This window comes from Nomascus leucogenys, chromosome 9, assembly GCF_006542625.1.
Source record: "Nomascus leucogenys isolate Asia chromosome 9, Asia_NLE_v1, whole genome shotgun sequence".
NCBI classification, from domain to species: Eukaryota; Metazoa; Chordata; class Mammalia; order Primates; family Hylobatidae; genus Nomascus; species Nomascus leucogenys.
In genome coordinates, this window is record NC_044389.1 from 18,200,559 (window position 1) to 18,224,555 (window position 23,997).

Genomic DNA, 23,997 nt, shown 5'->3' on the forward strand with positions numbered 1-23,997 from the left:
CTGTCTACGTCACATCTTTACTTTGGTGTCTAATAGACATCTCAACATTTTAATGCTTAAAGTAGAACTTTTGGTTCCTTTCTCACCCCATACCCACACATCTATCCATACTTCTATTCCTTATCAAATGGCCCAAAAGCTAATAGTCACCTTCTTCTATCCACATCCAATCCATTGGTAATTCCCATGGGTAGATTGCTACACGTATTTGAAATCTGTCTACTTCTTATCATTTGCACTGCAACTATAATCCAGAACATTATTATTTCTCCTGAATTACACAGCAGCAGCCTCATAGTCTTCCTTAAACTCTGACTTTGCCCCATGATTATTTCCTTCTAGTAGCTTCCTATAGCAAGTAGAATAAAATAGAGTCTTCACCATGGCTTGCAAAAGCTCTTCACAATCTAGCCTCTGCCTAGCTCTCAGGCCTTGTCTCCCACTACCCTTGCCTGTCGCCCTAGATTTCCTTAAATGTACCAAGCTTGTTTCAGCCTCAGGGACTTGGATTAACCTGTTCTCTTTGCCAGGAAGGCTTATTCCCTGAATCCTTACACAACTGCTGTCTTCTCATCATTCCAGATGCAGTTCAAATGTCTTCATCTTGGAGAGGCCTGCTTTGTCTATCCTCGCTAAAATAGTCTTCTGCCCATCACTCTATCTCATTAATCTGTTTCTTTTTATTTTAGCACTCATTACTATCAGAAATTTTATTATTTATATATTTACATGCATATATATATATATATATATTTTTTTTTTTTGAGATGGAGTCTCACTCTGTCACCCAGGCTGGAGTGCAGTGGCACGATCTTGGCTCACTGCAAGCTCCACCTCCCGGGTTCAGGCTATTCTCCTTCCTCAGACTCCCGAGTAGCTGGGACTACAGGTGCCTGCAACCACACCCGGCTAATTTTTTGTATTTTTAGTAGAGACGGGGTTTCACCATGTTAGCCAGGACGGTCTTGATCTCCTGACCTCGTGATCTGCCCGCCTGGCCTATATTTGGTCTTTATTAACTAGACTATAATCTCCATGAGGGCAGAAACTATATGGTCTCTAGTGATAAAAATAATACTAGTTTAGGCAAAGAAGCCAAACTTTACCAAAGAGTATTATTAGTTTTATAACCATGTAAAGAATATGTATCAACTACTCCTTGGCTTTGGGAGTCAAGACACATATGGTCATCTGGGAGAGGTGAAGTCATGCAGAAAAAAATGCAAGATAGCTGGAAACAAAAGGAAGCTATCTTTGAAAGCTTTGTTCCTTCAAAGGAACAGGGCAAGATCTGGATGAGTCAAGGGCAACTACGTAGCAAAGCCTAGAACCAGAGGAGGCAACTTGGAGAAGAAGTAGAAAACACAATGGACAAACCAAAAAAGATGAGATTTGAACACTGATTCAGGGCAAGTGATTGAGCCCATCATAAAATAATGCCAAATCAATTCCACCCTAGCAGCTGGTTCTAGAATCCATTTCAATAATATACATCTTGTCTGTGTACATAGCTTATCTTCATTGGCATTTTTTTCCCTTTAGGCCCCCATGCTCCATTAAAGAACAAACCCTATTTCATATATATTTTTTACATAAGGGTTAAAAACTGTATGTTAAGTATCATACCACAAATACACAATAAAATAAATATAAAATGAAAAATAATCAATAGGTTCATTAGCAGAGTCATGACAGATTTATTTTCAATTTGTATAAATGTCCATAGAGAATTATTCTTTAGTTTTAGTTTTTTATTTTCATCTTTAAGAACCATGAAATCCAGTTTTTAGACAAAGCGTTTCTCTAAAAGATAAGAGTTTGTCTATAGACTAATTTCATTAAGAAAATTTCTTTCAACATTAGCTTTCATTATCTGTAAAATGAGAGAGTAATAGCAAGTAATAAAAAAAAATGACTCTTTCAGTTTCTCACATAAATGCCTTTTTTGTTTTTGTTGAGACAGAGTCTTGCTCTGCTCCCAGGCTGGAGCACAGAGGCACGATCTCTTCTTCCTGCAGCCTCCGCTTTCCCAGGTTCAAGCGATTCTCCTGCCTCAGCCTCCAGAGTAGCTGGGACTACAGACCCATGCCACCATGCCCGGCTAAGTTTTGTATTTTAAGTAGAGATAGGATTTCACTATGTTGGCCAGGCTGGTCTAGAACTCCTGACCTCAAGTGATCTGCCCACCTCAGCCTCCCAAAGTGTTGGGATTACAGGCATGAGCCACCATGCCCAGCCCATAAATGCCTTTTTTAATCCTGCAACTTGTACAAAAAACTCTTAAAGATATGATTACAGAAGTGTTTAGTGTGGCTTATAATTCATATTTGAACATATCAACAAGGCATCACCTTGACTGAGGATTTAAAAAAAATACAATATTAACAAGGGAGATGATATATGATAATAAACGTTTCTGAATTGAAATATAGACTCACTTGAGCTTTGCTCGCTTTTGATTTGAGAGAGAGAAAGCAAGAGAGAGTGAGTGAGGAGAGATGCATATGTGCTTTATGAAGAAAATGGCTTTTGTAAATGACTCAGTAGTATGCAGGCCGACTTTTATTTCTTGGTGCCTCTGGCGGACATGGGAAAGTGCATTCTTCCACACAGGCGTTCTTGGAATAAAATGTCCCTGGAGAGTTAGCTTCCTGCTTCATCATTTATAGTACCTGTTTTACCTACTAATCTATTTACCTCACAGAACTATTGAGAGGCCTAGCTAATAAAAAATGGTCATAAAGCACTTGGCAAAATCACAACAACTATAAAAAAGAATACATGCAAATGTGGTAAAGCTTGTCTTTCTGGCATGTCCATGAAGTCTTTGTGCATGAAATGATACACTGACTCAAATGTTAAAGTTTTTTTTTCTTTCACAAACTGGGAGTAGTTAAGCCATCTGGTTTGCTGGAGTGAGTTGTTTCTAGCTCAATAGTAGGACACTTGATTTAAAACCTTCCTACTAATTCTAATATTAAGCCTCTCCTCATGAATTCCTGCATACATTATGTAATAATTAATGCCTGCTTATTTAACGAGGAAGTACAACATGTTTGTGTCAAAAATCAGATAGGCATATAAATGGGTTGTGTAGTAATCAATGGCTGTACCTACATCATCACAGAATCTGAATTAGCAGCACCTATTTGGTGGTTTTATTAAGTAACCATAGGGAGAACATAGTATAATTACTATGCACAGTATACACACTGATGTCATATGTTCCTGATCCACAACTCAGTCCAAGAGGGAAGTGAAGGGAAGGCCCAGGAAACAGCTGTGCAGCAGGCAGAAAGAAGTCACTACACACTGATGCAGTAATTTTATTAAGTCACATGCATACGATCAGGCAAACAGACAGGATCATGGGTCCAAAATCTTCCTTCCCATTCCAGCCAAGCCCAGCTGTCCTGATTGGCAGTCTCAAGAAGAAGGGAAGAAACTTCTGGAATTGTGCACCGTGAATGAAGAAAGTCAGGTGAGACTGCATCCTTTTTACAAAGGAAACATGTAAGTTCTCACCAAACTAAGAAGACCTTGATCAGTTTCACAGATCCTTCTTTCTGTTCCTTCTTTCCCAGAGAAGATTACAAGCAAAAATGGTCTTACCAGACCATTTTTTGGCAAGTCTTACTTGCCTAAGACTGGGGTCTGTGACATCAGAAACAACAGCAGAGGGAAAGATGATGTCCATACTTTTGAAGCCCAGAAGAACTCTCAGTCCTTGTTCATTTTTATCTTGTTATAATTTGCAATAGTAAGAGATCTGGAGAGTTTGTCATCTATTTTGGAGTTACAAGTCTCTGTTTATTATTCATAGGAACTTCTGCTGTGGAATTATACCATTTGACCTGGTATTTGACTGAGTTGTATTTGCTGGAATGTTACACTTTTCCCCTTCTAGAATCGATCATATACAAATGCATGTAATGTTTGCCTAATTATTTTCTCATATTTTAGAAAAGAAGAACTTGGCACATAGCAATTTGTTTTGATAATCTCTCTGTTTACATTAGGATTAGGGTTGCTTATAGGGGCTGCTGATTTTGTTGAACTATTATCATCATGTTAGATGATCATTTATGTTTCCTTCCAGTAAATTCTAATGACATTGCTCATTGGATGTGATTACTCATTCTCCTAAGAGTATTAAATGGGTGTGAGCAGAGCTGCCATACAAGGAAAACTGTATTTATGTGGAGTATCTTGTAGGTGGGGTTGGGAAATTATTTCCCGTGGAATGCCACAGGGTTACACAAACACAGCACTCTTTCTTGAAGTCCAAATGAGAATCCTCAAAGAATCTCTGAAGAAAATTTGACTCCACTGATTACCATCTGTTGGTGACACTCTGCTTCAATTATTCTTTGTTCTGAACTCCAAGGACTGTTTTAAGTTCTACAATGTCTGGCAGATTGAGGAACAAAGATAAGGGAGAACAAGCAGAAACTGATCAGAGGTAAGAAAATTTATTTACAATTTTTGGCAAATCACCTGAAAAAGGCAGAAGAAGATCTTTTGCTGTGCTGTATTATTTTTTAGAATTTTACTGTATTTTCTTACTAAAAGTTTAACAGCAAGATATACAAATATCATCATCAACCCCTTGAATTTTAGAAATATTTGGATATGTTCAGATTTGGTAGTAAAGATGTCAAAACTTATCTGAGTTCTTTTGTCCACAAACTGGAAGACAACATTTTTATTAAATTGGATTTTAAATCAACAGAATGCTAACTCTATGAGCTATGAGGTGTGAAACAACTCAAAAAGGCATACTTTCAGGGAAGATATTGCTCTCAAATCCTCACCTCCATCTTCTCTTTATTTTAAAAGTATTTCACATGTCTTGTTGAGGGAGGTTTTACCTTCAGATTCAAATTCATGATATTGCTGCTAAGTATAAAAAGGACAACATGCCAGGAGGATGTTTTCCTTAACAACACTATCTCAGTCATTTTAAAAGGCAGGTCCTGATAAAATAATTGAAAGATAGTTTCCTAAGAGCTTCAATAAATTTGGTTTGTTAAATACTTAATAACTTTTCTTCTATAATAAATGAAGGTGGTAATACTATTAATAAATTTCACCTAAGAATAGTAATAAGAGGTTGTGTAGAGTTACAGTCTAGGAAATGCCTGCCTTGGATACATGTTAGCTACAACTCATGAGACGCTTGCCTCAGAAAATTCATTTCTAAGTTAATTGTTTGGAACTCAAAATCTTCATATATATTGGTGAGGCTTCTGAGTCTAGTTAATTTATATTGAACCTGAAGCATTATTAATAATATTATTTTTAAAAATACCATTCTAGAGTTTATAATAGTGTTTATTATTTCACATTCAGAAGGGAAAGGAGCTGTCAACTTTAGTAGTCCTGGGTATCAGTAACTCTTCACTTTTTTTTGAGGCATATTACTACACGGATTCAGTGAATACGTGGTTGGGGTTGGGAAGTCAGGAGTTACCTTTCTAGTTGTCATAGTATACTGGAAATCAGAGCAGTTGGCTCACTAAAAGCCCTGAACTTGGGTTTCTCTACGCCATTAATATATAAGGATATGTAAGTTGGGGACTTTTTGGACATGGTTTGAGGAAGGTGGACGTTATTAGGTGGATAAAAAGTTGCAATTCGTCCATTTTACATGACACTATAGTCAGAACTAAGTAATTATTTATTATAGTCTGATCAAAACTTTCATGAAAATCAACTAAAAATTCAGAATTAAGTATTTTTAAAAGTTTACAATGCATTAAAGAGCAGGCAGTCAAGTGGGAATACTTAGGGGTGGAGGATGGGGGACAAATAAAAGTAGCTACAAGAGCCACCTTTCTCTGTAATCCCAGCACTTTGGGAGGCCGAGGTGGGTGGATCACGAGGTCAAGAGATGGAGACCATCCTGGCCAACATGGTGAAACCCCATCTCTACTAAACATACAAAAATTAGCTAGGCATGATGGCAGGTGCCTGTAGTCCCAGCTACTCAGGAGGCTGCGGCAGGAGAATCGCTTGAACTCAGGAGGCAGAGGTTGCAGTGAGCCAAGATTGTGCCACTGCACTCTAGCCTGGTGACAGAGCGAGACTCCGTCTCAAAAAAAAAAAAAAAAAAAAAAAAAAAAGCCACCTTTCGTCTTCATCTTTAGGGTTTTTCCTAAGCTGGATGAACTGGAAGACCATGAACTGTTATCATGGTCTTATGGGGCTTCAGACCCTTCCTAATGTGGGAAATCCAACAGGATACTCTTCATAAAGCTGATACACCCCAAAGGTATTCAAGGACAATTGTCTCAAACAATGGAGCAGAGTTAAGGGGAAAAAAGCTTCCCAGAGGATTCATAGCTACAAACCAGGTCTCACATGAATGGTCTGAAGAATTTCAAGCTGAGAATTTAGTATTTATGTTTCTGAATTGCTAGTGATCCCAAGCGTCTACCAGCAGTAAATTAATATATTCTCCAGAGAACTCATTTTCATTTCAGCTGTCACTCAGTTTCTATATATAAAGTTCTAAGGATCACATAACATAAAAAGAAATCACATACATAGAAGAAATCAAGAGACCATAAGTAAGAACAAGTAGAAAAAAGATCAGTTAGTAGAAGCGACCCACAAATGCTTCAGATATTGGAATTTTTAGAAATAGAATTTAAAGTATGTATATTAAATATTTTTAATAAATTAAAGAGAGGCTGAAAATATGAGTTAAGAGAATACAGATTTGGAAAATAACCAAACAGAACTTTAGAAATAAAAATAATATAAATTAAAAACTAAATGGATGACTTTGACAGAAAATGAGACAAAGCTGAAGAAAGAATTAGTGAACAGGATAATATTTTTGAAATTTTCCAGAATACAGCATAGACAGATAAAGAGAGTCATACTATAAAAGAGATGTTTGACAAACATGGAGGGTAGAATAACACATGTGTTATCAGAGTCCCAGAAGGAATGGAAAGAAAGGAGTCCAGAATTTTCCAGAACTCATGAAAGTCACCAATCCAGAGACAAGAAAATTAAAGAAACCAAGAAAGATGGATGAATAAAAATCTACACCTAGATACTTTACAGTGAAACTATAGAAAACTAAAGACAAAAAAGAAAAATCATAAATGCAGTCAGAGAGAAAAAACATGACATTTTAAGGTTACTTTCAAAGTTCCAGTTGTTACTAGGGAACTTAGAAGACAGTGTAATGATATTGATAATATGTGGAAAGAAATAATAGTAAACTTGGATTCTTCATCAGTGAAAATATTTTTCAAGAATGAGGGATAAATAAATACATTCCAACTCAAACAAAAAGGGAAAGAATTTTAGGCAGAAGGAAAGTGATCCTACATGGAAGATCTAAGATGAAAATACAAAAGAATAGTAAAGTTCTGAGTAAATCTAAACAAACATTGACTGTATAAAACAACATTCATAATGCATTTTTTGGAGAGGATTTTAGTTTTGAAGGGGGTTTTAGAGGTCCTTGTATTGTTTGAGAGAGGGTGGATACACTTGTGAACTCCGGCTTTAATCAGTTAAAATGTACCTATTAAAATTTCTAGGATAACTCCTAAATGAATAGAAACAGAGTAAATAACTTCCAAACTAGAAGAGGTGGGGGCAGAAATGAAAGCATAAATAGTAATCCTAAAGAATGCAAAAGTGAAAGAAAAAAACAGATCAGAAGAAACAAACGGGAAGTACAAAATTAGATGGCAGAAATAGATTTAAATTTAAATTTATCAGCATTTCTCTCTCTCTCTCTTTTTTTTTTTTTAAGACAGTGTCTCACTCTGTCAACCAGGCTGCAATGCAGTGGCATGATCTTGGCTCACTGCAACCTCTGCCTCCCAGGTTCAAGTGATTCTGAAGCCTCAGCCTCCTCATTATCTGGGACTACAGGCTTGCACCACCCACCATACCCAGCTAATTTTTGTATTTTTAGCAGACAGAGTTTCACCAAGTTGGCCAGGCTTGAACTCCAGCCTCAACTAATCTACCCGCCTTAGCTTCCCAAAGTGATGGGATTACAGGGGTGAGCCACTGCACCCAGCCTAAATTTATCAACAGTTTTAATAAATGCAAATTGTCTAGGGGTTTGATGTAAGAGCCAAAGATGATCAGACTAGATTAAAAACCAAGACTAAAAATTTTAGATAAATTTGAAATATGATGGTTTAGAAAGTTTGAATGTAAAAGGATGAAAAGAGATATCCTAACATCAGACAAATACTATTCAGAAGAAAACTGTTTAGAATCTAAGGCAAAAGTACGATTGGAGGTAAAGAAAGTAACAACATAATGATGAATGGTTGTATTTATTAGGTAGATATAGAAATTATAAACTGATGTGTATATTATTACACAGCCCCAAACTGTGTAAGGTAGAACCTGAAAGAACTATAGGCTGAAATAGAAAAATCTACCATCATGTTAGGATATTTAAACTCATTTCTCCCATTAACTGAATTATGTCAAGCAGATGCAAATTCAGTAATAGAAGATGTCAACAACACAATCATCGTATTTGATCATGGACATATATTTAGAACACTGTACCCCAAAGCTGCAGAATATATATTCTTTACAAACCACATACAACATTTAAGTCTCGAAACATTAAAAAAACTAAATTAATTAATTAATAACAAATTAATTAATAAAGACCATGTTCTTTGACAACAATACAGACTATGTTCTTTGATGGGTATGGTCCTGAAAACTGTTAATATTAATTGTCAAGTAGGAAATATCATTGCTGAAATATGATCTTGGGAAGATTTAAGACTAATTTGAAGGTTTGCCCTTTGTACACTTCTCTATCAGTCATATGGGAAGTTCTATATGAAATGAGTATTGCTAAAGTTATACCATTGATTTCATTAAAGCTATTACCAAGGTAAGTGTATACTATTTGTTTTCTAATTTTTTAACACCTCATGCATGTAACTCATGTACACCTATGTTTCTGTTCCTTTTACTTCAGTAATATCAGAACAGATAAATCTCTTCATTACGGTCAGCCTAAAAGTTTGCTTAAAAAGATTTGCTTTGGGATGCGAATGTGTGGTATTTCCCTCGATATACTTAACATAAATGAAATGAAGAACAATTTTATACTGTGCAAGGGTATGACTGTCATTTAAAAAAAATCCCAACAATGAATGAGGAAAACAATTGTATATTATCTCCTCACACCAAATTAAAAAGTCCTCAATATGGTCACCCCAAGTAGGGTTCCTTTCTTTGGAAATAATTAATTATAACGAAAGGAGAAGTTTGAGAAATTCAGTAACAGTCGGGGCAGAAGTGGCTTTTAGTTTACGAATTTTTTTTTCAAGGCTTTGGAGTATGGTCACTTATGCAGAAAAATCTTTATTTGGGAAAAGAAAACTTGTGTAGTATAGTTTGCCTAATTGTGAAACTGAAATTCACAGAATAATTTCTCAAAAGATAATACAAATTTGTAGCAACTTTTTTACTTGAACATCACACTGCTCATGTGATATACAACTAATAATTCCCATTTTACAAATGTAGGAACCGAGAAACTGAAGTGTCTCACCCCGAGTCAAGCTATGACAACACTTTATGATAAACACATGTTTTTTTTTGTTTCCCAATTATGGCCCGTCCTCGTTTTTGACTAACAGGCCCATGGCTATACAATATTTCTCATCTTTTTGACCAAGTAGTACCCAATTTTGGCAAGAAAGTTTAAGGTTGTATAACTGAGTGCAACTTCAGGTTCTCTGACTCTAAGTTTTTTAATTCTTGAGACTCCTTTTCTGACTTTTATGTCTTATGACTCACACTACATTCGTACCACATTTGGTTTCCTCTCATCATCTTAACTTCTGCATGAATAAAGTCTGAAGTAATCACCTTTTGGAAGAAACACTGTGGCTATGTGTCAAGGGTGGCAGTGTTAGCTGGGAGAAGGCCTTCCCCAGAAGATCTCTGTGTAAGAGCCTGGCCTGCCACAGTAATTTGAACTTCCGTCATAAGACTTTTCTACCTGTCTTCTCAGTAGATCCTAAATATGAGACAGCAGAGGAGGGAGACAGGCAATATGAGGTAGAAGTAAATAATCAGCATCAGATAGACCTGGTGTGAACTCCAGCTTTGCCATTACTCCCTGGTTTCTTCATCTGTAAAATGCTGATGAAAGTATCTATCACATACCTATGACAAGTACTGGGTGACAGTGCACATAGCCTGCTTCACATGTGCTTTAGGGCTGTGTAAATCAGTCCCTCCCACGCTTATTCAGTGGTGCCCTCCCTGAACTCGCCTAAACTGCCAGATTCTGAGACCTGCGACTATGTACATGTGTTCAAAAGTTAGTCCTTGGTTATTACTGCAGTCTGTCGTGTAGGAATGTCTGCCTCCCACATGCGCAGACAAGTGGGGGCACTACCATTTGGCCACTTGACAGGGCTATTTAGCAGGTGCACATGTCTGAACATTCCTGAATCAGGAGGGGGTAGCTCTGGATTTCAGAGAGCTGTAACCAGGCCACAGCTGGAGTGACGCAAGAGCCAGGGGCATCAACTTGAGCTCTGAATTTGCAGTATGAAATGAAAGGAACCCAAGTCCGTGTGTATGTGTGTGGAAAATACTGCAGGTCGAGGTACTTTTCCAGGTACTTCGCCCTTTGTGGGGTTGCAGCCCCGACGCCCTGGAATCTGGACTGGACCCAGAAAGGAAGCCGGTTGGTTCATGCTGAGGACACAGGGGGCACCTTGCCTTTCTGGCTCGGTGGCAAAGCGGTACGTGGGCCATCCCGGCAGGCACTAGCGCTCCCCCTGCACCCTCTGGCCGCCCGGGCGCGGGGACATGGCCCCCGCCTCCTCCACAGCCTCCAACTTGCGAGCCGCACGGCCCAGGTGAAGCCGCTGGGCGCGTCCCCGCGCGCCCCTTCCCCCTCCCGGGGACTTCCTGATTTGCAAGAAGGTGCAGGAGCCGCAGCGGGCGGCCCCGGTCGCAGGAACTGAGAGGCCTCAGCTTTGGTGGCGGCTACCGGCGGAGACGGGGGCGGCGGCCACGCCACCGCTGCTGTCACAGAAAGGCTCTGGTGGGTGGGGTGGGAGGCGGGGAAGTGCCGGGGGCGCAGCCGACATGGGCCCGCCGCCACGGCTGCTGTGAGCAGCTTCTTTCCCGGTGTGGCCGCCGGCGTGGGCGGGGACGGCGCGACCCTCGCGCGGCCGGGCTGCGGGCTTCCAGGCCAGCGCGCGGGGGCCGGACGGACAGCCCCACACCGACATGTAACCATGGACTGCAGGACCAAGTGAGTGGGGGGGCCCGAGCGCGTCGGGGGCGGGCGTCCCTCGGCGGCCCCTCCCAGGCCAGCTCGGCTCCTCCGCGCCTCCACGCTCAACCGGCTTCCCGGGCGGCCAAGGTTGGCCGGGCGGGCTGGGGGTGCAGTCCGGCCCCCAAGCCTCTGGCCGGCCGGCGGGACGGCGCTAGGCCGCAAAGCCTGCCCGCCCTGCGTCCCCGGCCCTCCGGGGTTGGCGCGGCTCCTCCTGGAGAGGCCACTAGCGCCTTGTCGACGCCCGCCTTTCGGGGGACAGGGGGAGGCCGGGCGGCCTCTGACACCGCCGCTGAGGGGTTCTCGTGCTTCCCCGGAGTGTGTCAGATGTGACTCTCCTGGGGCTGCCTGTGTGCGTGTGGTGTCCGGGAGGGAGTCAGCGTTGAGGTTAAGAGATTATTATTCCGAGTGCTCTCTGAGCATTAATATAACCGGTGTTTTCTTAAGTCTGTTTGTTACTTTTGTCTTGGATGTTTTCTTATGATTCTGCTTATAAAATTAGATTGGTCTCTGGTGTTTCTTTATGGAGGAACTGTAGATGCATGGTTCTTGCAAAACGGTATCCAATTAGAGGGTATTTTTATGTGTGTGCTAAAGTATTTATCAACGACTACTTTGCTCAGGAGATTAGGTAAAAAGCAATTTTAATAACGGTGGTGATTTGTTTCTAGGTATCTTAGAGGCATGAGTTTTATATTTTTCTTCTGAAACTTAACTTTGGAAAGAATTCCTTCTTACTTCGCTTACCCACCCTTTACTACCTCCTTCTCACAAAGTTTAAAATAATGGCATGTATATTTGTATTATTGTGAAAGGCTGTTTGAATTTCACATAAGTAAAACTGAGTCAATATGTAACTTTTACACCTAAGAGAAATTCTAAAGAATATTAGGGAAAGAGGGGAATTATGTAATAGAATTATTTTCTTCAGTGTGTTTGACATCATGGTGGGCAGGGTAAGTGAGTAAAAATAGTATGCTTCTTGACATTAATTGTTTTAAGAGGGAGGAAGTCATCTGAGCCCAGATTATTCCCATTGAAACAAGTTAATAGTGGAAAGGCTGAGAAAATGTATATTTGCATGTTAATTTATGTCTTGTCACTTCCTATGTTTCCAGATTCATATCTTATAAGAAAAGCTTCTAAAAACAGAAATATTTTTTTTAAAAGTCAGAGCTGGCATTCGTTTCTTGAAGGAAGTACATATGAAATACAGCCAATGTACAAAGGCACTAAGGTCTTGTTAGCAGGAATAACTGAGATATTAACACATTGGCCGTTGTGGTACCAGACTTAATCTTTTACCTTATGATGGAACGAGAGATTTAAACAGCAATGTTATGAAGAAAAAGTGTCTCAGTATATTTCAGTTCACTTTTTGAAATTTAACCAATGTTGCTTTGAAATTTTGCAAATATGGCAAGTTAGTAAAAAAGTCAATAACTTCTGAATTAAGCAAAGTAAACTTACACAGTTTCTAGTGGGAAAATCTAACACGGAAGCAGATGACTAGTTTTTCCAAAGATAATGGATAAAAAGAAGCCTTTTTATGTTGTTAGCCTTAGAGCTACGAATAGTTTGCTACTTTAAATATGCATAAGTACAGTAAATACATTTTAAGAAAAGTATATGCAACGTATCACATTCATGGAGCATTATCAATGTTTTATGGTCATCTAGAACTTGGCAGGTGGAACCACGTGTTCATCATTTACACTTACATTGCAAGTCCTTTGGAGAGAGCCTAAGAACCTGTGTCAAACTCTGTTGGCAGGGTATAATGACACTTAGGGACGCTCTGGCTTTTAAATTTGATCCAATAAGATAAAACCAATACTTTGCATTTTTGTAGCACTTAGTACTTATGAAGTACTTGCATATATGTTATTGGATTTATAATCCTCACTGTTATTCTGTGAAGTGGACAAGGCACCTCCCAGGTGAGGGAAAACAGTCTCAGAGTTTAAATGCTTTTCCCCAAGTGTCAGAATTCCTAAGTCTCAGCTCTTTTAAGTTGCTCAATTGAGAAAACAGTTTCATTGTTATTTCTACTATACTGTAGTAATATAGTCACATAAAATGTATGGAGACAAAAACAAGATTAGTTTTAGAATTAAGAAAATACAAGTTTCATAGAGATGTTTATTTGTCATAGGAAATTAATTTAAACTTTTTGCTTTTAGGGCAAATCCAGACAGAACCTTTGACTTGGTGTTGAAAGTGAAATGTCATGCCTCTGAAAATGAAGGTATGTGTCTTCTGTGTTCTGTTATTTGTCAAGGTCTCTTTTTTTTTGGACAAGATCTCATTCTGTTCCTCAGGCTGTGCAGTGGCATGATCAGGGCTCACCGCAGCCTCTCCTTACCAGGCTCAGGTGATCCTCCCACCTCAGCCTCCCCAGTGGCTGGAGCTACCAATGCACACCCCCATGCTCAGCTAATTTTTGTATATTTTTTGTGGAGACGGGGTTTAACCATGTTGCACAGGCTGGTCTTGAACTCCTGGGCTCAAGTGATCCACCCACCTTGCCCTCCCAAATTGTTGGGATTACAGGTGTGAGCCACTGTGCCTGGCCTGTTGTGCTAATTCTTAAAATAATTGATTGAATCTGTCAAAGCAAGTGTTAATATTGTGGACTGCTGGAACATGATAGTAATAGGAAAATAATACTACTAAATGTGTATTCTGCATTGAGTGTCTCAAGTTGCTGGTAATAAAATAGGTGTTAAGTCTTTGCCCTGGGATTATAAAAATCATGAATATTATCTGTGCAGCTTGAATTTCAGGTGTGTGTTAAGCCCGTATAACTTACAACTCAGTTTCACCATTCATTGGTAAAGTCATCGTTAGTTTTGGTGAAAGGACGTGTCTTTTCATTTTCTTTCATTTATGTTTGGAAATTTAGTGTCTTTTTTTAAACATTAGTGAGCATTCTCCTGCTAGTACCAATGGAAGCTACACCACTTCGCTTCTGATGTTTCCAGAACGCAGAATGCAGACTGAGTAGCCCCTTCTGCTGGATTTACTCCAATAGCACAGCACTTTTGCAGGGAGGTAAACAATAGTGTGAAATTACGTGGAAGGGTTTCAGCTGTCAGTTCCTTACAGTTTCCTGAAAAGATGAGAGCATAGTACTTTAATGTCATGATTTTCATCATTTCCCTCCACTTTTGTCGTATTGTGTATTGTGCATGTGTGTGGTAGGGGGCAGGGTTAGCAGACAAGAATAAGGAATTCTTTTCTTGCCTATTTTCTTTTAATGTGTTCTTGCATGGTATGTCTTTCTAGATACTTAAAGTATGTCTTTACTTGCTGTGTGCTTAGACCCTGGATAGCATGATGATTAAGCATAGGGGTTTTGTGGACTTACTGGCCATCCTAAAGCCTTGGAGGAAAGTCTGCTGACACTTTTAGCTTCAGAAACTATCCAGCAATTACATACTCTTAAGTAATTTGGAGCTGCACACCTTAAAATAGAGAAGCCCAACCCAGTTGTGGTGAAATGGGCATGGCTAATTTTAGTATGAAGTCACACATTGTTGGCTCCACCAGCCCTACTACTGTACTCCTGGTCTATTTGAACTGCAGCTGTGGTCAGGTTTGTCTATTGGCAAGGAGTGATCCTAGGTTGTAGGGAGCCTTTTCTAGTTGACGAAGTTATCTTTTATTGTCCTATATGTAGTAAAGTTTGTCCATTTGCATTATTTTGAGCCCCAACCAGGTTCTCTTTGAAGAATGGATATAATAGGTAGAATGGCTACTCAAATGGATACATTATATTTTCAGCTCCAATTTAATTCTATTCTATAGTGGTTTATGATATGAATTAATCTAAAAAATACCTACCACAACATTACCGCATCTGATATTGCTTGTAAAGGCATGGCACAGTGGCTCATGTCTATAATCCCAGCACTTTTGGAGGCCGAGGTGGACAGATCATTTGAGACCAGGAATTCGAGACCAGCCTGACCAATATGGTGAAACCCCATCTCTACTAAAAATACAGAAGTTATGCAGGCATGGTGGCCTATGCCTGTAATCCCAGCTACTGGGGAGGCTGAGGCACAAGAATCAGTTGAACTGGGGATGTGGAGGTTGCAGTGCGCCGAGACAGCGCCACCACACTCCAGCCTGGGTGACCAAGTGAGACTCTGTCTCAAAAAAAAAAAATATACATACACACACACACACACACACACAACAGGCTAATTTCACTTGGAAAATATGGATTCTCTAATTTTAAATGTGTATTAAAGTGATCTTGTTAAAAGATCAGTTTGCCTTCTATAATACCCAATGTACGCATGTGTCAGAGAGATTGTGACCTTTTTATAAAGACTTTTGAGTGATTTACTCCCTTCTTCCTCTTTTTGCTCTTTTCCACTTTTCATGAGCTAGTTATTCCAGTTTGTATCTTCTACTTCTGCCCTGCTTTAATATTATACCTTGTCTTTTTGCTGTTGTTATTTAAATCACTACTTTTTAGAAACATCTTCATTTGTATTTTAACAGTTTATATCTAGCCTGGTAAAGTTGTAAATACGATAAATGGTTAAAGTAAATAATGTTGGCTTCTCTGTAGGTTGCAAATAATCCATTCTATACGGCTAATTGGCAGAAAATTCTAAAGATATTTTAAAAAACTAAACTCAGCCATGTAAGCAGCAGTAACCTTTCTTCTTTTATTATGACTTAAATGGTATGAATATGGCTAATATTTTAGGATCTAACAAATAATAACTATAATCAGTAACTATTATAAATAACAAATGATAAAATAGTAACTATATAATAAAATCAATAACTATAAGAGGGCTATAAAAGTAAATTTTTTTGCCAAATTGAGAGATTTATGTTTCTGTAATATTTTATCAATGTTCTACTTTATAGCTAAATCTTAAATATATGAAAAATATTTTAAAAGTTATTGGAATCCTCCTATTTAACTGTTAGTACCTATTTGTTTTAATGAGGCTCTGATATGTGCATTATCAGCTTGTTTAAGGTACAATAATTTTTTTTTTTGCTAACATTAAATGAGCATGGGTGAAATTCTTAAATAGTAATAGACTTGGAAAACAAAATGTATAAATTAGGATGCTTTGGAGTACAAACATAAGATTGGTTTAAATAATGGAGAAACTAGAGAAACTTAATATAGTTCACACAAGAAGTCGTCAAATATCCAGGTGCTTTCTGCTTCTCATTTCTGCCACTCACAGTAATGGTGTCATTGGAGGGCTTAGATTTCTTGCGGTTGTACGACTGTCAGTAGAAGTTGGAACTCTGCTTTTTCGTTTGTGACTGTGGGGGTGACAGACACTGGCTTTACATGTCTCTATTTAGAGCCAGAAAGTTTCTTTTTCAAATCCCCTAGAAAGCCTTTCCTTAGATCCTGGTAGCCTAAGTTGGCATGCGCCTGACCATTCCTGAAATTGTCATTGGTGGGGTAGAGGTAAAGGGGTGGGTGGCAAGACTATCGTGATTGATTTATTTAAATTGGCAATGAATAGATGTTGAGAAATCAATTAAAATGACTTTGTTAAAGAACTCTCAGAATATTTATTTTTTGATGACTGGTCAAATAGAAAATATATTTAGAGTAAATTTGGTTTATACTAAAATTGGTGACATTATGTTAAGGTATTTGGCATGCTTCTCTTGTTCATTTTTAATAGATAGTCTAAATGTTTTCATTTATCCTGAGTAACTTAGATAAGTATCTTCAGAGACAGGTTGTTAATTAAATTTTAGTTAACAGTGTGAAATGACATTAGCTTTTAAAATATAACTTGATAAAGCTCCTCTGATAAGATTGTGATCTTTATCTGATCTACTGCTATTTGGACTTGTTTCAGAGGCATTATATTGATTTTTTTTTTTTTTGAGAACAACACATTTCAGAACATTCTGGAAAATAACTTGTTAGTTTCATATGGAGTGCTCTACAAATCTAAAAAAATGCCATAAGAGGGGTTGGTAATATTTCCCTATAGTGTCCCCTATGTGTTAGTAGGATTTGTTCTGGTGATGTCTGACAGATTAGTTGTGGCATTTTTTTTTAATGGAGGTTTCCCTGGCAGAACAGCGTCCCAGTAACTTCTGCTCCAGCTGTCCAAGAGTGAAGTGCCGAAATTTAGATCTTAATGCTCTTCCTGGTAGATCTCCAAGATAATTGCTAGTGTTCTTATTCTTTTTGTTGTCTGTCTTCCTTTTAGCAGGCAGGGAAGTACAGCCAGCAGTGATGGCCTCTCCTCAATTCTGTTAACAGAAGTCATTGTTACCATACTGTCCCCACCTTCCCCAAAGTGACTTAAGACTTCAGGGAAATGAAAAGTAACTTTTCGTCAATAAAAGATTGGGTATGCCTCTAAGTATTTCTCTTCTGGGAAGTAGCCTTGGTACTCTAGCTTTCTCTTTTTTTATTTTATTGATAGTTTATTCCAAGTGGTAATAGTAGCAGTAGTGGGGGGGAGGAGGAGGAGGAGGAGGAAGAGAAGGAGGAGGACGAGGAGGAGGAAGAGGAAAAGGAGGAGGAGGAGGAGGAGGAGGAAAAGGAGGAGGAGGAGGAGCAGCAGCTGCAGCAGCTAATATGTTGTACTTATTCTGTGCTGGGCACAATTCTGGGTATTTTTTGTGTACTATTTAAGCCTCACAAAAATCTTATGATATAGGAAATGCTTGTTTCCATTTGGCACATGAAGAAACTGAAGAACAGAGAAATGATGAAACTTGCCCAGGGTAGTCTGTCCAGAGTCTGTATTTTAACTACTGCTCTGTTGCCTCCCATTGCATAGTGACTTCATGTGTATAGGTGGTTTTATCATGCGAGGAAATATTTGAGTATAAACTGTATGTGGTACAAATATTTTTTTCCAAATGGGAATACAGTGTGTTCCCTAAAATTAATGAATCCAATATAATTCCACCTAAAACAATTACCGAGTTTTTTCTTTGTGGTTGCAGACCCTAACTCATCCCATTTCCCTCCCTATCACTTTTCATTTTTAGGATTTGCATCTTCATGTTTAGTGAATCTTTGATCTAATAGTTCTGGCTATTTAATAGTAGTTTTAAAACATCTTTAGCATGTCTTGTTTTCTTTATTCCTTTCTTTTTACCTAGAACAGTTTCTCTTAGGAACAAATTCTTCTTTGCTACCAGCTTTCTACTTTGATCTGCCTATCCAACCCAGTATCAAATTATCAATTTTCCTTATCTGCAACTTATGTTAACAGTTTAACTGCCTTTCACTTTTTTGTTAAATTAGAACCTTAAGCCAAAGAATTCTTAGTGTCCTCCATGCCCTGCACAAGAAAGGTATTTCTAAACTTACTTTTTGCATTCGATAACTTTTTGTCTATAGTGATACTATCTACACTAGACTCTACAACATTTTGCTTCTGCTTGCCATTTTAGCACTTACTGTATTGTTATAGATATGTTTAATATGGTCATTTAGAGAAATACTGATGTATCTAAATGTATGTTTGCCCTGCTTGAGGTAAGTTCTTCATGAACCAGAACTTATTAATTTTATTCTTAAGGAAAAACTTAACACATCTCACATGTTTAGTGAATATTTACAGAATGAATAAAAGAAATTGGGGCTGGGTGCAGTGGTTCATACCTGTAATTCCAGCACTTTGGGAGGGTGAGGCAGGTAGATCACTTGAGGTCAGGAGTTTGAGACCAGCCTGGCCAACATGGTGAATCCCTGTCTCTACTAAAAATACAAAAATTAGCAGGGTGTGGTGTCAAGAGCCTGTAGTCTCAACTACTTGAGAGGCTGAGGCAGGAGAATCACTTGAACCCAGGAGGTGGAGAGAGATTGAAGTGAGCTGAGATTGTGTCACTGCATTCCAGTCTAGGTGATAGAGGGAGATTCTATCTCTAAAAAATAAAAAATAAAAATAAATTGGACCTAGCTTAATGCTTGGCCATTGAATAAATGAATGTCGATTACATTAATCTACAGAGAGCTGCTTGTAGAAATGATTTTAAATGTGTGCTGGTATGACAGTACAGGGGCATTAGAAATAGAAGTCCATATATGTCTTGGAATGGGCTGTTTTGGAATACCCCATCCTCAAGCTCTTTTCATACAGTGCTTATGTCTCTTTTCCTCTCCTCATATCAAAAGATTTATAAGAACAGTTGCTATATATAATGTTTGTGAATTTACCTTAAAACTCATCTATAACCATTCATACATACCAAGACCCAACAAAACTCTTAACATTTAGAAGGTAGAACCTTGATGAATCATACAGATAATAAAGTAGTTTAGGAGGTATTGCATTATTATCCAACATGGAAAAAGTCTGAGTAAAATGTGGTTACCATGATAGTTGTTTTTGCTGTAACTTTGTGTTCATTTAAGAACTCTCAGTCTCTCTCAATTCAGATGCACTAGGATAAATTAGAGTAATGCAAACTGTATAAGCTAAATTGTTGAAGAAAATGAAACTGTGACCAGGCATGGTGGCTGATACCTGTAATCCCAGCACTTTGGGAGAAAGAGGTGGGAGAATCCCTTGAGGTCAGAAAAAGACCAGGCTGGGCAACATAGCGAGGCCCCCACCTCTATTAAAACATAAAATAAAATGGAACTGTTTTACTCTTTTACACTGCTAGCCAGGAACAAAATGTAATGTGATTCTTCAGAACCATGTCCTTGGGTTATGCCCTTCTTGATTTATATAGAAAATAGTTGAGCATATATGTACTTTTATATGTGGCTTGGGGCATTACATCCTCCTTCACATAGCTGCCTGCAAGTGTAAAAAGCAAATCAAATTTCACTGTTCAGTATTTGTTGACTATTACTTTCATAGGTATGTTGCAAAGTTTACATTTTAATGGTTTGGTTATCACTTTCTCATTAGGTACTTTCATTTGTTTACATGTTCTTTATTTTTGCCGCTTTAATCTAAGGTGACCTCTTGGTTTTTGATGTTCATGATTTCCACTGTTAAATGTGAGAGGCTGCTTGGCGTCTGCTGCAGATTTCACAGTGGTATGCTTTAAGACTGTTGTTTGGTCACTGCTGTGTTGCCACAGTGCAAGTTTATTCAGGTTTTCTCCTATAACTTTGTTTTCTCGACTTTCAAGGTGATATGTTCCTGATGTGCTTTTGATAATATTCTCTCATTTTCAGATTTTTCTTAGGCTCAGATAATATATTCTTTTTCTCTAAATTTTCATGTTTTATTTATAAGTTAGAGGATAATAATTTACTGTGTACAGTATACATTTTAAAGTGTTCATATAATACTAGCAATAGACATGTTTAGAATGCTTTATGCAGATGGCCATGGTATTTTAGATAACAATGAGAATATCACATTTGAGCTCTTGGATTTTTAATCATTTCCAAAATAATACTTCTTCCCTGGAAATAAGCTTAATGTTTAACATTGAAAAACTTTTCCCACTTTCAAACTGTTGATTTATTTCAAGTAGTAATTTAATTTTATCTATAGAAAGTAATGTCTTGGTTCACGTTTCTGTGATAGGTCAGTCATTGGCCTTGTGGGGGAACTTGCTAAAAGGTGATCCTGACTTGACCTTTTGGAAGTATTTATTTAGGAGATTGTGGTACTAATTCTTATGACATTGAATAAGAGAAGAGTAGAATAACAGAACTTGAGTTTCCTTAAAGAGCACTTAGTATAATCACATGGAGTGTGGGGGGAATTGCTTTGATGCCTTTTACAATTCCTGGATCTCCTCTGCTGTCACCTTGTAGGTGCCATTATCATCATGCTGCCTGGTGACTGGTAAAAATTCTCACAATGAGCATTATATAGGCCTGCTCCACTAAGATTACCCCTCTTCTCTTCTCATGACTTTTCAACTAACAATTTCTTTTAAGTACACCGGTGTTACTTAAAGTGTATATCTGATTAATTAACAGTGAGGTGTGAACAACTGATAGCCTTCAGGGAAACATTTATTTTTATTTTTATTTTTTATTACGTATTTTTTAAGGGAACATTTTAATTTTAAAGAAAACCTTGTAAACTCAAATCAATTAAAAATAAGCAGTTTTTATAATGGAAAGATCTGTTGACTAAGGGTCAAATGTATCTGTAACTGCCGAATTCTGGTTTCATTTTACCATTTTTCCACCATATGTGTTGATACTCTTGTAATTGTGATTAACAACTTTAGTAAGTGTGTGAGTATATTTAGTCAGAGTATTAATTCAGTGAATTTCATAAAGACTTGTTTTTACTGCCTAAAGTTCCTAGTTAATGAACTAAAGCTATAATGTCATGGTTACAGGACCTTATTTTTTCAATTTATTTTCTCTGATTAGGCTTCTAGTTAGATGTTCTACATAAATAGTAATAGAAACTATTTATTTGGTATTTATAATATGTCAGAAAATGTACCAAGAGCCGACATCTTCCATTTGTCTTCACTTCAACTATAAAATTTACTGACTGTTATTCTTTTCAAAACATAAGGAAATTGAGGCTCAGAAAGGTTCAACAACTTGCCCAAAGCACACAGACTTAAGAGGTAAGACTAGGATTTGAACCTGTCTCTATGGTACTAGAGCCTGAGCTCTTAACAATTATGCTGTGCTACCTTTAGAACAACAGCAGTGAAATCTTCTGCAACAACTTTAAAAGGCCACTCGTGTTAGAAAATCCCTGACTGATTGTAGGCTTGACCAGAATTATTGTGATATTCTAAACAGACATCAGAAGAAGAGCTTAAACACCATAGAAAGTATTCAGCCCTCTCATTCCTTCAGTGAATGTTTCTGAGTGCCAATTATGTGTCATGCACAGATGAAATGCAATTGAGATGGCATTCTTGAAGGGGAAGTGTCAATTTCAAGTCAATAATTGTAAGAGTACTAAAGGCTGTGGTAGAGGTTGTATAGCGCATATAACACTGAAGTACGAAGAAGGCACCTAACTCAGCTCATTGCTTAGGGAACAGTAGAGGAGTGGGGAGATCTTGGGGGTAGTTGTGAGGTAATAGAGGGAGAGACAATTGGGTGTCAGGTGGTTATCTTTTTCTAAAGTTAATTGGAGTTCATATTCAAAATCTTGTGTGAATAGTTAAGAGTAAAGAATATATTGCTTTTGGTATAAATAGTTGCATCTAATGAAGAAGATAAAGAATCTCTCTGCTACAGTATAACTTGCCTTGGCAGGGGATTGTTGCATTTAATTTTGTTTACTCAGAGCCTAAAACAGTGTCTGACTCATAGTATGTGCTCAGTAAATATTTGTTGAATTGTTAAACTGATAAAGGTACTGAGATGGCTTTTAAAGAAAAGGAATGGAAATGGTGTAGGGTATTATGGGCTTAATAATTGTTAAATTCCTTTCTTTTAAAAAAAAGTATAATTACAGTATTAAACAGGTAAGATTTGTTAAAGTGAAGCTTCAGAAGTAAAAAAAAAAAATGTAAAAAGAAGTGACAAAATTATAGCTCACTGCAGCCTCGAACTGGGCTCCAGGGATCCTCCCGCCTCAGTCTTCTGAGTAGCCAGTACTACAGGCGTATGTCACCATGTCTGGCTAATTTTTACATTTTTTATACAGATGGGGTCTCACTCTGTTGTGGAGGCTGGTCTTGAGCTCCTGACCTCAAGTAATCCTCCTGCCTTGGCCTCCCAAAGTGCTGGGATTACAGGTGTGAGCCACCGCCAAGCTGGCAGATGTCTTTACAAGGTGGTGATTTTTATCTTTTTTCCAGAAGAGGGATTGCTGGATCCTGTAGTAGTTCAGCAGAAGAATGGATAAAGAAAATGTGATGTGTATACATATATGCAATATGGAATATTATTCAGCCTTAAAACGGTGGAGATAATGCCGTGTGCTACAACATGGATGGGCCTGGAGTACATTATGCTAAATGAAATATGTCAGACCCAGGAAGAACAATGTTGCATGATCTCACTTATATGTAGAATATATATTTTTAAATGCTCAGATACACAGAGATAGAGAATGAAACAGTGGTTACCATGGGTGGGGTGGGGGTAGAGGAAATGAGGCAAGGTAGGTAGGTCAAAGGATGCAAAATAGCAGATATACAGAATGAACAAGTCTAGAGATCCAATATACAATATGAGGACCAAAGTTAATAAAATTGTATTGTATTAGGGATTGTTATTAAATAAATGGATTTTAGTTGCTTCTGTTGCAAAGAGGAAAGTATGTGAGATGATAGATGTGTTAATTGGCTTCACTATAGCAACCATTTTACTATCTATATGTATTTCATCATGTTGGGCACCTCAAATAAACACGGTACAATTTTATTTAAAAAGCGTGGTGGCGGGCACCTGTAGTCTCAGCTACTCAGGATGCTGAGGCAGGAGAATGGCATGAACCCGGGAGGCAGAGCTTGCAGTGAGCCGAGACTGTGCCACTGCACTCCAGCCTGGGCGACAGAGCGAGACTCCATCTCAAAAAAAAAAAAAAAAAAATGCTGACTAATAAGCCTTTTGGTGTCTGTCTCGTGGAAGTTAGTCTATCTTGAGCTAGGTCTTTATTGTCCTGATTTATGTTGTTTACTGGATTTCAGGCTTTTAAGGACAAGTACCTCTTTGAATCTCTTGCAGATTTTGGGAAGGTATCTTACACGAGAATGGTGTTCAATGATTACTTGCTAAGTTATATTGTTATTACAGTGAAATTAGTAAAAGATTG

General features: G+C 38.1%; 1 protein-coding gene across 2 annotated transcripts in view; it reads left to right on the plus strand.

Annotated features, from left to right (window-relative positions):
* The first annotated feature begins 10,948 nt into the window (after positions 1-10,948).
* Positions 10,949-23,997, plus strand: part of DENND1B (DENN domain containing 1B) — a 266,884-nt gene continuing 253,835 nt past the window's right edge. The window contains exons 1-2 of one of the 2 annotated variants that reach the window (XM_030818700.1): positions 10,949-11,290; positions 13,495-13,559. In XM_030818700.1, the coding sequence (XP_030674560.1) occupies positions 11,274-11,290; positions 13,495-13,559 (82 nt within the window). In that variant the 5' untranslated portion in view covers positions 10,949-11,273. The remainder of the gene's footprint in view (positions 11,291-13,494; positions 13,560-23,997) is intronic. The other variant, XM_030818697.1, reaches the window with a different exon arrangement.